Source organism: Bos mutus, chromosome 11, assembly GCF_027580195.1.
Source record: "Bos mutus isolate GX-2022 chromosome 11, NWIPB_WYAK_1.1, whole genome shotgun sequence".
Classification (NCBI taxonomy): domain Eukaryota; kingdom Metazoa; phylum Chordata; class Mammalia; order Artiodactyla; family Bovidae; genus Bos; species Bos mutus.
Genome location: NC_091627.1, coordinates 95,044,164 through 95,059,348, shown reverse-complemented (window position 1 = coordinate 95,059,348; position 15,185 = coordinate 95,044,164). Strand labels below are relative to the sequence as shown.

The 15,185-nt window shown below is 53.1% G+C and overlaps 1 protein-coding gene across 3 annotated transcripts in view; it reads left to right on the top strand.

Annotated features, from left to right (window-relative positions):
- SFXN5 (sideroflexin 5) overlaps nucleotides 1-15,185 on the top strand; it is a 130,357-nt gene that overhangs the window by 63,097 nt on the left and 52,075 nt on the right. For all 3 annotated transcript variants that reach the window (XM_070379804.1, XM_005901331.3, XM_070379805.1), the window contains exons 7-9: nucleotides 2,789-2,842; nucleotides 3,810-3,866; nucleotides 5,195-5,260. In XM_070379804.1, coding sequence (XP_070235905.1) covers nucleotides 2,789-2,842; nucleotides 3,810-3,866; nucleotides 5,195-5,260 — 177 coding nt within the window. The remainder of the gene's footprint in view (nucleotides 1-2,788; nucleotides 2,843-3,809; nucleotides 3,867-5,194; nucleotides 5,261-15,185) is intronic.

The following is a 15,185-nucleotide window of genomic DNA, read 5'->3' as shown; positions in this document are numbered from 1 at the left end:
AGTGACTTAGCAGGTTTGTTCTGAAAAATAACTCAATATCACATAAAAAAGGCATGCCATAGAAAAAACAAGTAAGTTGAAAATGAGACAAAAGGAAAGTTAGAGAAGAAAAGATAAAATAAAGGTATAAGTCCAGCTTCACACAAGACACATGCAGTGTGGTCTGTCTCCTTGGCAGATGTGGGTTGTGGAGACCCAGCCTGGACATCTTGACAGTCAGTGCAAAGAGGGACACAGTTGGATGCCCTGTGTCTATGAGATAGATGCAAACCAGATGTTCAGAAGTATAAATTTCTGATCCTGAAACCAGAAAATTTCCTCCAAGAGGATTCATAAAGGGGACCAATGTAATGGACAGTGAGTGTCCTGGACAACAGCTGTCTGGTAAATACAGTGAGTCCCATGGGCCACATCTTATGATGGTCCTGGTGACCCAAAGCGCAATTCAGGGGTGCAAAGGGAACCGAGGGGGAGAATGCAATGTAGTTCATAACACACCTGTGTTATGTAAACCGGTGGGTTAAGGGAATGTGTTTCCCAACAGTGGAAAATAGCTTTTATTTCCTTGGGCTTCAGGAGGCCGGCAGACATACACATACGTACATGTACATCCCAGGGTAGGAGAATGTACACACACACACACACACACACACACATGCATACCACACACTCGTGGGCTCACTTGTCTGCCCAGCTTTGGCCTCTCTAGGCTCAGCTTCCTCGTTATGGTCTGGCTCCTGCCTAGGGCACTAGGAGGAGATCCTGGGTCCCCTGGGGTTCCTTCTTGGCAGGACTGGTGGGAAAATTCCCTTTTACAGACAATGGAACCATCTGTATTGGCTTCATACCTACTACTTGGACTCTGGGAATAGAATTTAAGTTGAGATAGGAAATCCAAGGTCACCTCTTCACCCTACAGGGAAGAAAGCTAGAACCCCAAAGGGGCAAGCCTTCTGCTGGAGACCACACCGGAATAGAGCCAAAGCTGAGACCCCAGGTCCCTGATTCTCACTCCAACACCCTAAGCTGTCATTGTGAAGAAAAATCGAGTTGGGATCTTACTTGGGGGAGAAAAATATCATAAGACAATCCTTCATTGGTGCTATGGAATGGCTTTACATTATATAATTTTATTCAAACTGATATGGGCCAATAAATATAAATGTGTATGCATTTCACTGTTTTAAAACATTTTAATGTTTAAAACATGATTTACTAATGCTGCTAAGGATGTCTAGAATTTGATTTACTGCATAGAATTGAATGTTTATACTTGTTCCTTACAGAAATTCTTGCCAAAGAGCCATTTTATCTACAGGAATAATAAATAAGTCAATATGTGGATGGCTGTGCACATTTTTTCCATATGCAGCAGCACTTGGTAGATGTTATTTTTCACACAAGCACTCAAAAGGTAAATCTCACAGACACACATGAATCCTTGAAGTCTAAGATGTGGTCAGTGTCAAGATCAGGCAATTAATCTGGACATAAACCAAAAGAATAAAGTCATTGGGTCTAGGTCTTAGGTGATATTTGGGCTTTGGGAATAATGGGTCCACATTTAACGTAACCAGACTTGGTCATATGTATGTATTTATTCATTCATTCACACATTCAACAAATACTTACTAGACATCTATGTTTCATTCAATAGCCTAAATATAGTGTAGGTTTTGCTTCATGGGGGCCCAGAGATAATATATAAATTTCCCTACTTGTGTTGTTAAAACACTTAAGGCCTTTAAATATGGAGCTTCCCAAGTGGACCAGTGGTAAAGAATCCGCCTGCCAATTCAGGAGATGTGGGTTCGATCCCTGGGTTGGGAAGATCCCCTGCAGGAGGAAATGGCAATCCACTCAAGTATTCTCGCTTAGAAAATTCCATGGACAGAGGAGTTTGGTGGGATACAGTCAATGGGGTCTCAAAGAGTCAGACACGACTGAGCACACACCCTTTCAGTTCAGTTCAGTTCAGTTGCTCAGTCGTGTCTGACTCCTTGTGACCCCATGAATCGCAGCACGCCAGGCCTCCCTGTCCATCACCAACTCCTGGAGTTCCCCCAAACTCATGTCCATCGAGTCGCTGATGCCATCCAGCCGTCTCATCCTCTGTCGTCCCCTTCTCCTCCTACCCCCAATCCCTCCCAGCAGCAGGGTCTTTTCCAATGAGTCAACTCTTCGCATGAGGTGGCCAAAGTACTGGAGTTTCAGCTTTAGCATCAGTCCTTCCAATGAACACCCAGGACTGATCTCCTTTAAAGCCTTTGAAATGAATATTATTGAGTCCTCACAAAAATTCTGTTGGACAGCTAGGGTGCGAAGAAGCCAGGTTAGCTGGGAGGAAATAAAGGGGCTTGTTTTGTGTGTTCCTTTCTTTTTATTGTTCCCTTGGACACCAATTATGAAAATACACATGTCTGTTGTTAAAAAGAATACAGAAATACTCAAGAAGAATGTGAAGAAGTACTGACCTGCAGGGACATCTACGTGCTGTGCTAAAGATTTTTTTGATGCTTGGAGATATGTATATGTATGTGTATTTGTGTATATGATATATATGGTGAGGTTTTTTTCCCTTTATAAAAATGGGATTATGCTGTCATATAATTCTGCAACCATGGTTTCTTCATTGTATGTCAACTCACTTTGGGCACTGGTTTGTACAGATCAAGCACATCAGTTTGTATAGATCGAGCTCACTTTTGTTCGTGACTGTGTCCTTTTTCTTTGCTAAAGTATAGGGGGTTTCTTCTGCCTTCCTTAGCCTTTTCTTTCTCTCTCGTAGGTTGTTGGTCTTCTCTTGCCCAATCAGACATTGGCGTCCACTGTCTTCTGGCAGGTAACAGTTTCCCTGCGAACAGAAGGCTCCTGAGAGGGCACCCAACAAGTGCTGGTTCTAGTCCCCTTGTGGAAAGTTGCCCCATTCCGACTCCTCCCCAACCCAGAAGCCGCTGGGAGAAACCCCGGGACTTCGGTCCTGCTGAGCAGGTCCCAGCAGCCCTTGGGCCAGAGGGGATGAGGGCTGGCTTCACCTGGATGCTTGTTCCATGGCCAGTGACCTGAGGCCCTCAGCCTCATTTTGACATCAGCCTCATCCAAATCTATGGGGGAGGTAATCCACCCTCAGCCCTACGGTAGTGAGGTGGGTGAAAGAGCATTGCGGCCCCTGGTCTCTGCCCTTGGAGGCAGTCTGGGCTGTGGCTGTCTCAGAAGAGTAGCTCTGTGTGTGTCTGTGTAGGCAAAGCAGGACAGGAAGAAAAACCTGTTAGTCTTCAGGAGAAAATGTCAGAGTCTTCCTGAAGGGGAAAAAAACTCCTAATAGAGTCCATGTCTAGGCTCTGCAGGTGGTGCGGGACACTGGGCTGCGGTATTCTGAAAGGGGCCGAAGGCTGCCAGCCGCTCCAGGGCCCTTCTGGAGTGGTGTCTACCTTTGGTCCAGTCATCAGTGTAAAACGGATGATGCGACAGAGGCAGTGGGCCCATCTGGGGCCGTGGACCCTAGAATCCTGGGAGAGGGGGCCGGGTCTGGTCTGAGATGGACAGCTGGGTGGGATGGGGCCAGTGTCTTAGTTTGCCAGGAACTGAGGGGTCTCCCAGGAATGGGGCCTTTCGGTGCTGAAACCTGCATCATCCCGGCAAATCAGGATGGCTGGTCGCACTACCTTGGGGGGTGGATGGAGCCACCATGAATAGAGACCTGTGTCTTTCTGGAGGACTGTGGCCTCCCAGGGTCAGGCCTAGCTTCCAGGGAGGTGACCACAGCTCTCCTGACTTCTCCTCCCCCACCCCTTCCCCTTGCCTTTCAGTGGCTGAACCAGAGCCACAACGCCTGTGTCAACTATGCAAACCGCAACGCTACCAAGGTGAGCATGGCAGACCATCGCCTGGCGGTGGGCTGCAGGCAGGGTGACCCTCTCCTCTCTGCCACGTAGCATGCCTCCATCAGGGCTGCTCCTCGGGGTTTTACTGCCAGCCCTTCCGGAGGGGCCCCACCAGGGAGGGGCTGTTCACCTAGCGTGACGAAGGCCCATCACGTGGGAGTGTGGTGCAGAAGGCAAAAGGGATAAGCCCCGCTGGTTTCTAAACATTTCTAGGGCAGCCCTTGGATCAGGACAGCATCAGCCACATGAGGACTGAATTCCTCTAAATCTGCCTCCAAGTTTGCCTGGAAGCAGCCCCGGTGCCCCAAGATCGCTGGCTGCAAAGCTTTGTAAAGGGCTGCCTGTGAGGGTGAGGGGTCTGAGAGGACTAGCTTGTCCCCCTAAAGTGCCCTGCACTCCTGGATGAGCTCACAGCAGAGGCCCAGTCATCCTTCTCTTGGCGAGGAAGGGCTGGGCTCCTGGACTCCGCTGGCAAGGCTTTCTCTCCCCGTGTCAGTGCCCTACACTTCCGTCCAAAGGCACCAGAGGAGAGGAGAAGTCTAGGTCCCCTTGGGGACTTTCAGTCTGGGGAGGAGAGGGTCTGGGCACTTACAGCCTTGGTGGGGAGTGACAGGGGAATCATGAGCTGGGATGAACAGAACAACTTCTGGGCCTGATTCTCCGGGAACATCGCCACCTTCTCCCATCTAAACCTTTGGCCCACATCTCTCTCCAATGCTCCACACCTGGACAGCTCTGCTTGGCTGGCTCCCGTTCACCTTAGACCAAACATCTCCAGAATTGCTGTCGTAGCTCCTCAGCTCTCGCTTAATTTTGTGTGTCACAATTTGGGATCCACTTTCCCATAGAAATATGGAGCAACAGCCTCCTACTGGCCTGAAAGACCTGCGTGGTTGACAAGGCCTGTGAGAGCCAGTCAGGCTGTGGCCACCTCAACATAGCCATTTCCACTGAGAACGTACTCTGGGTGCCAAACAGCCCATTCGCAACATTTAGCTTTCCTAATTGGATCTGCTTGCCCCAGCCATTTTGGCCCTTGCTGTTTTCTACTTCCAGTCAAATGTCTGCCAAGGACTTTTCTAGAATAAGGCAGAAGAGCAGTGGGCCCTTTGGCGTCTCCCTGGACATAGCTGCCCCGTGTTTCCATGTGCGGAGCTGTGCTGAGGGAGGCATGGATCCCTTTGGCTCCCAGAGGCCTTCCTTTTCTCCTGCCCCTCAGGCTACTGGGCAGGAATGTCCCTCGTGGCTGAGGCCGTTTGCAAGGGTGGGAGTTTTGGGCACCTGGGGTCCTGAAATTCTGTATCTTTCAGCCTTCACCTGCATCCAAGTTCATCCAGGGCTACCTGGGAGCCGTCATCAGTGCCGTCTCCATTGCTGTGAGTAGCCCCCACCCCGCGCCATCCACGCCACCCTGCTGCTCTGCGGCTGTCCCCTCAGCATTTTGGGCCAGACCTTGTCTGAGGGTCAGGGCTGGGCAAGCAGCGCGGGAGGCAGAGGTTTCTGTGTGGGGGCTGTCAGGCAGAGGAAAGTAGACCACAGGTAGAGAAGGCGACGCTTTTGTAGAGGGAGAGCACAGGCTGGTGCTCCAGGTTCCGGAGAACAGGAGGGGAGGGGAGGCAGTGCCCGTCGGCCATGTGAAGGGCTGACAGGCCCGCCGGGGCAGGAAGCCTGCTCTAGGGGGATGTGTGTTTACCTGCCGCCTTCCTCAAAGGAAGCTCAGCAGTGTGGCTGATGCAGCAGTGAAGGGCCTCGCAATCCAGCCCCAAGACTGGTCCAGATGTCAGCTCCTCTTTAGTCTTTGCCTGTGTTCCCTGGGTCCCCTCTTGGTGGCCTTGGTCATGTGGTCACATGTCCAAGCCCTCCTGGAATTCTGTGAATTCCTCAAGACAGGGGCAATAGACTCATTTTGAATCCCACAGGGCTTTGAGAATACCGCAGGTACTAAGCAGGGGAGGTTTGTAGACTGACTATGTTAGATCGACTATCTGCCCAGTTGAAGGCAGAGGGCAGGTAACCCAGCGAAGGGCCTGAGCCAGAGCCAGAGTGAAGATCAGGCTCCCAAGACCTTGGCGTGTTCATCCCACCCCTGCGCCTGTCTTTGGTCCTCTCTCCATCCTGGCTGGGTGGTCTCCCATAGCCCACTCCGGAGGGTAAGAGTCACTTTACAACTTCATTATTTTATTCATTACCCAATAAGTACAGGTAGTTGGCAAGAAAAATAATCAGGAAATGCAAAATTAAAAACATTTACACTTAATAAAAATTCGCATATACTCATCTTTTTGTAAAACCCACCTTTCCCATTGGAGAAGGCAATGGCACCCCACTCCAGTACTCTTGCCTGGAAAATCCCATGGACGGAGGAGCCTGGAAGGCTGCAGTCCATGGGGTCGCTAAGAGTCGGACATGACTGAGCAACTTCACTTTCACTTTTCACTTTCACGCATTGGAGAAGGAAATGGCAACCCACTCCAGTGTTCTTGGCTGAAGAATCCCAGGGACTCGGGAGCCTGGTGGGCTGCTGTCTATGGGGTCGCACAGAGTCGGACACTACTGAAGCGACTTAGCAGCAGCCACAGTAGCATCTTTCCCAAGTCTTTAAATAAATGTAGTGGTTCACACCCGTGTACTGACCCACTGGTATGGGTGATGCCCATATGGTATTGTGGTGATACCACACACCACCATTTATTTCACCGTTCTCCAAAACAGGGATTTGTGGCTGTACTGAGATGGCCTCATTTACTCTGTTCCCACGTGGACCAGGCTCACTTCCAAATACCTGTTAGGAGTCGGGGCGGGGGTCCCCACTTCATGCCCAAGATCCCTCTCTTTTCCTTACGTCTTACCCAAGCATGAAGCCAGAATTGCCAGATCCATTTAGATCACTCATTAAGAGGCTGCTAACCCACCCTGGTGGTCCTGCAACCCAGCATGGGACTTCATATCTTTGAGGGTCATACTAATTGGGATCTTTGATTCTGGGGGTTGCTGGTCAGGGTCAGGGGACCTTGTGAGAGAGGAGAAGGGACTCTGTCACCTTCCTCCGGCTCCTTATGATACACGGGGCCCATGGCTGTGCCTGTTTTAGTGGCTTGAAAATCCCAAGTTCCTTCTTTGAGATGTAAGGGGATGTAAGGGGAGGTGGGGAGGAGCCAGGAGGAGGAAGCCACACGGGGAGTGGCCTGGGCTGGGTTGGGCTGTAGTGCAAGGGGCTCACTGTCCTGGGGGACAGCCCTCTCCAGCAGGCCTGGGGCTGCAGGGATGGGGACATGGCTTCTTCTCAGGGCTCCGGGCTCTCTGCACCCCCAGTCCTCACTGCCCCACCCTTGCAGCCCTCAGTCATTCCATCCCAACTTTGTAGGGCCGGATCCAGCCCAGATTGTGGGGTGAGGGTTCTGACGCCCAAGCTGCAGAGTTCCTGGGGACTTAGGGCCCTCCAGGCTTGCAGAGCCAGGGCCTTACTCACAGGGGATGGGGCCTTGTGCTGGGCTGTCACAGCCCCCAGGGGGTGTCCCTGTGCTGGGGACACCCTCCTTCCCCTCCCCTCCTAGCTGCAGGGCCCCTGGAGGAGGTGTTCCCTCTATGCCAGCCCCAAGTCCTAGAAACTTCTCTTTCTCATACACTCACTCAGTTACAGCCCATGTCCTGTCCTCTCATCATTCTGCTGGATTTCACATTTACCAGGGACAGGGACAGGCCCCGTGTCTTCTCCCCCACAGAGCAGGGTGCGGAGCAGTGCTCCATGATCACTTGTTATTAGGTTGCTGACCCATGGTTGGCTTTGGAGGCCCCTCTGCGCTCCACCCGCCAGCGGCTTGTCCCCCCGCCTGACGTCTGCGCACAGTTAGGGTCTAACTCCAGCAGATGGAGTGGAGTTTCTGACTTGGAAAATTTGCAGCTTGCTTGCTTTTCTTTTGTGTGTGTAAATCATGAAACCTCCAAAGAAAGAGGCTTTATTTTATTTTCCTTTTCCTTTGTTCTTTGGAAGCCCAGGCCTCGAGGCCTCATTAACTGATCTCTGCTTCAATTAGTGACAAATCCACCCCTCTCCCTCCTGCCCCAGGGTGAGCCTGTTAGGAGGAGATGACCTGCAAACAAGTGTCACGGCCCCAGTGGTTGGCCCAGTTCTGGCATTAATTAAAGTGAGTCCTACAAGCAGGCGGCATGGATGAGGGCTGACAAGCCAAGGGCAGATCCCAGAGACTTGAGGACCTGCTGAGTCAAGGCCAGGCCCTGTGAGTCCAGCCCTCTCTCCGGACCTGGACAGCCCGTTTCCCCTCTCAGAAGAGCCCCTGACCTTGGGCAGCAGCCCCAAGAATCAGTCCCCACTGTGCACCCGCTAACTGCAGTCTCCTACTGGTGGCAGGACCACCAGTGGGGGGGTTAGCAGCCTTTTGGTGAACCCTCTAAATAGATCTGGCAATGTCTGTCTTCTTACTCGGGAATAAAAAAGAAATTTCGTCTTAAGTTATTTTTGAAATCTAGCAGTTTGCTGTCTTTTAACAAAGGAAGTTCTGTCAGTGCTCGCTGTGCTTCAGTTCGGGCGTTTGTGTTGAGCGTTTCTGTGGTCACCCCACCGAGTCCTGGCTACCGGAGGGAGACCCAGTCATTCCCTTCAGGAGTGCAGGAGTGCCAGGCATTTCGCCAGTGCTGGGGGATGGCACAGACCCGTGTGACCTTTAAGGTGCTTCGAGGGGAAGAAGCTGAGGATATTCTGTGCTGTCACCATGATTATGATAAAAGTGATTTGGTGGGAAGGACCCTGTCCTAATTCACACAGGGCTGACTCTTATAAGACAGGCTGGAAGGCGAGGGCAGGGCTGACTTGTAAGACAGGCTGCAGAGGTGAGGGCAGGGCTGGCTCTTATAAGACAGGCTGGAGGGCAAGGGCAGGGCTGGCTCTTGTAAGACAGGCTGGAGGGGAGGGCAGGGCTGGCTCTTGTAAGACAGGCTAGAGGGTGAGGGCAGGGCTGACTTGTAAGACAGGCTGGAGGGTGAGGGCAGGGCTGACTGGGGGGTGAGGGCAGGGCTGACTTGTAAGACAGGCTGGAGGGTGAGGGCAGGGCTGGCTCTTGTAAGACAGGCTGGAGGGTGAGGGCAGGGCTGACTTGTAAGACAGGCTGGAGAGGGGAGGGCAGGGCTGACTCTTGTAAAACAGGCTGGAGGGCGAGGGCAGGGCTGGCTCTTTTAAGACAGGCTGGAGGGTGAGGGCAGGCCTGGGTGCTCCAGAAAGAGGGCACAGCGCCCAAAGGGGCACCAGGAGAAGGAGAGCAGGACAGACTCCGGAAGCTGTCTGGAATGAGCATGGCTGCCGTAGAAGGAGTGATGGTGATGGGGGGACGATGAAGCGGGCGGGGGTGGGGCAGCAAGGGCCGGCCATGAATCACCATGAGTGCCTTGTCAGTCGTGAGGAGAGCCCTGCCAGGAACCCCTGCCTGGGCTCAGGGGCCTGGGGCATTGCAGAGGGTGTGGACAGAAGAGGGTTGGAGGGGAAGTTGTGAGCGGTTGGCAGGGCAGTAGGTGGACCACCTGTCTGGACACGGGGTCCTGGTTAAGAGTGGACTTGGGGCCAGAGAGGAAGGCGCAGGGCTAAAGGCTCACGTGAACAGTCAGGAGCTGGATGGCAGAGCCAGAGGATGAGCGTCGCTTCATGCCTGATCCTCAAACTCTTCACCTTCAGCCAGGTCTTCGCTGGTCAAAGGCTTTCCCTGTTGGAGAAATGCGGACCTCTATTCCTAAAGGGCCTGGGCCCTGGAGGGTCCCTTCTGTATGCTGCTAAGTCACTTCAGTCATGTCTGACTCTGTGTGACCCCATAGACGTCAGCCCACCAGGCTGTCCTGCCCCTGGGATTCTCCAGGCAAGAACACTGGGGTGGGTTGCCATTTCCTTCAATGCATGAAAGTGAAAAGTGAAAGTGAAGTCGCTCAGTCGTGTCTGACTCTTAGCGACCCCATGGACTGCAGCCAACCAGGCTCCTCCGTCCATGGGATTTTCCAGGCAAGAGTACTGGAGTGGGGTGCCATTGCCTTCTGTATAGGATGCAGTGATTGTTAACCTAGACAGTGGGCACAAGGAGGTATCCCGGGGGTGCCTGGGCTGAGCCCCACCCCTCCCAGTTCCCCTTGCTTACTGGAGCTCCGTGCCCCCCTGGTAGTCAGACTGGCAAGTAATCATAGTGGGTAACACTTATGGAATGCCTTCAACTTGCCAGGCATCTCCTAAGTCACACCCTAAGCTACACCCTGGACCATGGAGGACACCCTGAGCTACAGCTCAAGCACAGAGTGAGCCAGGTGTAGTCTTGCAGAACGCCCAGGAACCAAGTATGCAGGCGGGTAGAGTGCAACCCCTTGTTACACTTAAAGAGCCCCTCAAAATTTTTGTTGCAGTCCCCTCTGGTCTCAGAGCACCTGGGAGATACTTGTCTACCAGGGGGCAGGGTAAGAGTCCTCCAGTGGGGAGCCAACAGCACAGCTTGACTTTTCCAACCTCCCTACACCACAGGGAGGCAGGAAGGAAAAAGTGGCTTTAGTCAGTAAAATAGTGTCTGTCCTTGACTTGGCTTCTGTGCCTCAGTGTCTTCATCAGCGTCCTCAGCAGGTGCCTTCAGCAGTCCAGGGTGTAGCTCCGGGTGTCCTCATGGTCCAGGATGTAGCTTCAGGTGTCTTCATGGTCCAGGGTGTAGCTCCAGGTGCCCTCTGCAGTCCAGGGTGTAGCTCTGGGTGTCCTCATGGTCCAGGGTGTAGGTCAGAGTGTCCTCTGTAATCCAGGGCGTAGCTCTGGGTGTCCTCTGTGGTCCAAGGTGTAGCTCAGGATGTCCTCTGTGGTCCAGGGTGTAGCTTTGGGTGTCCTCTGCGGTCCACAGTGTAGCTCTGGTGTCCTCTGTGGTTCAGGGTATAGCTCAGGGTGTCCGCATGGTCCAGGGTGTAGGTCAGGGTGTCCTCATGGTCCAGGGTGTAGGTCAGGGTGTGCTGTATGGTCCCGGGTGTAGCTTCAGGTGTCTTCATGGTCCAGGGTGTAGGTCAGGGTTTGCTCTGGTCCAGGGTGTAGCTCCGGGTGTCCTCATGGTCCAGGGTGTAGGTCAGGGTGTGCTGTATGGTCCAGGGTGTAGCTTCAGGTGTCTTCATGGTCCAGGTTGTAACTCTGGGTGTTCTCATGGTCCAGGGTGTAGATCAGGGTGTGTTCTGCGGTCCAGGTTGTAGCTTCAGGTGTCTTCATGGTCCAGAGTGTAGGTCAGGGTGTGCTCTGTGGTCCAGGGTGTAGCTCCGGGTGTCCTCATGGTCCAGGGTGTGGCTTCAGGTGTCTTCATGGTCCAGGGTGTAGCTCCAGGTGTCCTCTGCAGTCCAGGGTGTAGCTCAGGGTGTGCTCTGCGGTCCAGGGTAAGCTCAGGGTGTCCTCTGTGGTCCAGAGTATAGCTCAGGGTGTCCTCTGTGGTCCAGGGTGTAGCTCAGGGTGTGCTCTGTGGTCCAGGGTAAGCTCAGGGTGTCCTCTGTGGTCCAGAGTATAGCTCAGGGTGTGCTCTGTGGTCCAGGGTAAGCTCAGGGTGTCCTCTGTGGTCCAGGGTGTAGCTCAGGGTGTTCTCTGTGGTCCAGGGTGTAGCTCAGGGTGTCCTCTGTAGTCCAGGGTGTAGCTCAGGGTGTCCTCTGTGGTCCAGGGTGTAGCTCAGGGTATAACTCTAGGTGTCCTCTGTGGTCCAGGGTGTAGCTCAGGGTATAACTCTAGGTGTCCTCTGTGGTCCAGGGTGTGGCTCTGGGTGTCCTCTGTGGTCCAGGGTGTAGCTCAGGGTGTAGCTCTGGGTGTCCTCTGTGGTCCAGGGTGTAGCTCTGGGTGTAGCTCTGGGTGTCCTCTGTGGTCCATGGTGTAGCCCAGGGTGTCCTCTGTCGTCCAGGGTGTAGCTCAGGGTGTCCTCTGAGGTCCAGGGTGTAGCTCAGGGTGTCCTCTGAGGTCCAGGGTGTAGCTCTGGGTGTCCTCTGTGGTCCAGGGTGTAGCTCAGGGTGTCCTCTGAGGTCCAGGGTGTAGCTCAGGGTGTCCTCTGTGGTCCAGGGTGTAGCTCAGGGTATCCTCTGAGGTCCAGGGTATAGCTCAGGGTGTCCTCTGTGGTCCAGGGTGTAGCTCAGGGTGTCCTCTGAGGTCCAAGGTATAGCTCAGGGTGTCCTCTGAGGTCCAGGGTAAGCTCAGGGTGTAGCTCAGGGTGTAGCTCAGGGTGTAGCTCTGGGTGACCTCTGTGGTCCAGGGGTAGCTCTGGGTGTAGCTCTGGGTGTCCTCTGTGGTCCCGTGTGTAGCTCTGGGTGTCCTCTGTGGTCCAGGGTGTAGCTCAGGGTATCCTCTGAGGTCCAGGGTGTAGCTCTGGGTGTCCTCTGTGGTCCTGTGTGTAGCTCAGGGTGTCCTCTGTGGTCCAGGGCGTAGCTCAGGGTGTCCTCTGAGGTCCAGGGTGTAGCTCTGGGTGTCCTCTGCAGTCCAGGGTGTAGCTCTGGATGTAGCTCAGGATGTCCTCATGGTCCAGAGTGTAGCTTAGGGTATGATCTGCGATCCAGGGTATAGCTCTGGGTGTCCTCTGTGGTCCAGGGTGTAGCTCAGGCCCAGATACTCTTCTCTGAGCCTGTTGGAGTTAGGAGACCAACAGCCTGGGAATCCAGACCAGACTCTTGCCTCTCTTCTGTCACTCTGTGTGGCTTCCAGGTTGGAGGGCCCATTGTATGGACCCTGTATCAGAATCTGAAGTGTTCTGGAAGCCTGCAGATGGTGATGCTGGCAGGGACAAGTCTGACGCAGATATTGGCTCCACATCTATCCTGGGGAGGACAAGTTGTTGTCCCTTCCTAGACAGAAGGGGTCTGATATAACTGGTTTTCCAGCAAGTGGCCAGCAGGTTCCTGTGGGGCATGGTTCAGGGGTCAGTGTTGGTCACTATTGCTAGCAAAGAAGCTACACAGCTGTGGCTGGAGCTGACTGGTATTTGAACCTGTGCACAACTCTGTCCTGGCCACCTTGGCCCTTTGCTCCTGAACGTGTTGCCAAGAAACAGCCTGATTGGGGTTGCAGGACAAACTGACCTCCATAGAGGCTCAGGGTCCACTGCTTGCTATCAAGATTTTATTCTATTGAATCAATGCACGCCCTCTGGTGGGCAATTTTGGTACCTCAGCCATTCCTTGACCTGTTCCAGCCGTTGCTCCACCAGGGCCAGAAGAAACCCCTGACCACTTCGTTGCTGTTGTTCAGTCACTCAGTGGTGTCCGACTCTTTGCGACCCCATGGACTGAAGCACGCCAGGCTTCCCTGTCCTTCACCGTCTTCCAGAGCTTGCTCAAACTCATGTCCATTGAGTTGGTGATCCATCCAACTGTCTCATCCTCTGTCATCCCCTTCTTCTCCTCCCTTCAACCTTTCCCAACATCAGGGTCTTTTCCAATGAGTCAGCCCTTCCCATCAAGTGGCCAAAGTATTGGAGCTTCAGCTTCAGTATCAGTCCTTCCAATGAATGTTCAGGGTTGATTTGCTTTTGAATTGACTGATTTGATCTTGCAGTCCAAGGGACTCTCAAGAGTCTTCTCCAACACCATAGTTCAAAAGCAACAATTCTTGAGCGCTCAGCCTTCTTTATGGTCCAACTGTCATACTTGGTTGTATGACCACTTGGTTATTTTATTATCCACCACCCAGAAGTAGATCCTAAATTCTGACCTCATGCCATCCCTCCTTTCAGACATGCCCCGTCTATTGTCCTCCAGGGTGCCTTGGACCCTTATGGCAGGTGCCGTTAGTCTGCAGAACTGGCTGCAGACAACCTGGTATTTCATGTTTCTGCAGCCTGCAGAGTCCCCCTCCCTTCTTACCTGGCTGCCTCCTACCCTCCCTAAGGGCTCAGTTGGGCATCCCCTTTCTCAGAAACCTTCATATCCCTGGGGGAGGGGGCATGCCCCCTCAAAGCCCCTCCTCCTGGCAGAGTGGATATACCATCCACTCAGGTGGTCTTAGACCTGCAGGTGCACCTGGCCCCATAGAGCTGTGTTTGCCGAGGTGGACAGCAGTGGCTGCACAAGGCAAGTCTCATTTGCGGCTCTTTTTTTTTTTTTTCTCTGCTTCAGAAATCAGTCACTTGATTTATCTAGAAACATTTATGAAGCACCTACTCATTTCATCAGGCACCAGAAATTCCATGAAGAATAAGAGTGTACACAAGCCCTGTGCCCAGCACTTTAGGGCCTATGGGGAGAGACGGATGTTTAGTAAAGTGTCCACAGATAAAAATATTTCCATATAATTCTGTTTTAAATAATACACACGTGTTACTTTGATTCCCAACATTTTAAGAAGTAAATGAATGTACTTAGGGACTGTGATAGGTATGTGGAAAGAAGAGCTCCAGGTTTTGTCAGAGGCTGTAAAAGGGGAGCCCTGAGTGAAGAGGAGGCCTCTCTGAGGGCCTGATGTTCAAGCGGAAAAGTGAGGAAGCCGAAAGAGGGCAGGGCTTGCGAGAAAAGGTGGGAGAGAAGGAGGGAGGGAACTGGCTCATTGGAGGAGCAGGGCGGGGCTGAGGTTACCGGAGCCTTGCAAGCATGGCCAGGTGGTCAGGTAGGGCCGTGTGGGGCTTAAATGCAGTGAAACCACTGAGAGACTTACGTGTGTTGATTCCACTCTGGCTGCTGTGGATTAGAAGGGTCAAGAGTGCAAATTGGGAGCCCAGTTAGGAGGTGGGCAGTTGTCCAGGGAGAAGTGATGGGTGTTTGAGCTAAATGGTGGGAGCAGAGAGAGAGAGAAATAGCTGTACTTAAGACACCCAGCAGACAGAGCTGGGTGTCGGGTAGCAGAGGCTCCTGTCCAGGTAGACCCCTAAGATTCTGGCTTGAAGAGCTGAGCTGGGAATGGGAGAAGCAGACAGGATGTGGGTGAGGAAGATCAAGATGACCCTCATTTGCTGTGTGTGCAGGTGGAGTGCCTGAAGCTCATGGAGATAGAGGCATCCTGCAGGGGGTCAGTGGGCTGGAGTGGAGGACACAGGCATTGTTCCAATCCCATCCGGTGTCTCATCTCTGGCCTCGCAGAAGCTAGGCTGGTGTTGGCCTGGAAGGCCCCTCCTACTCAAGGAGACAGTTATCAGCTGTGTTCCCCGAAGACACTGAAGGTCTTGGGACGTGGGTCTCCCACCCCTCCCCAGTTCTTGGTGCCGGTCAGCATTTATCTCCACTGTGGGGGTTTGCCAGACTTCCCTCCTTCCCCTCCTGCGCTCTCAGCTGCCCATGGCAAATCCAGCCTCCTGGGAGCAGAGCTTGGAGAGAGGTAGGTCCCCTGTTCTC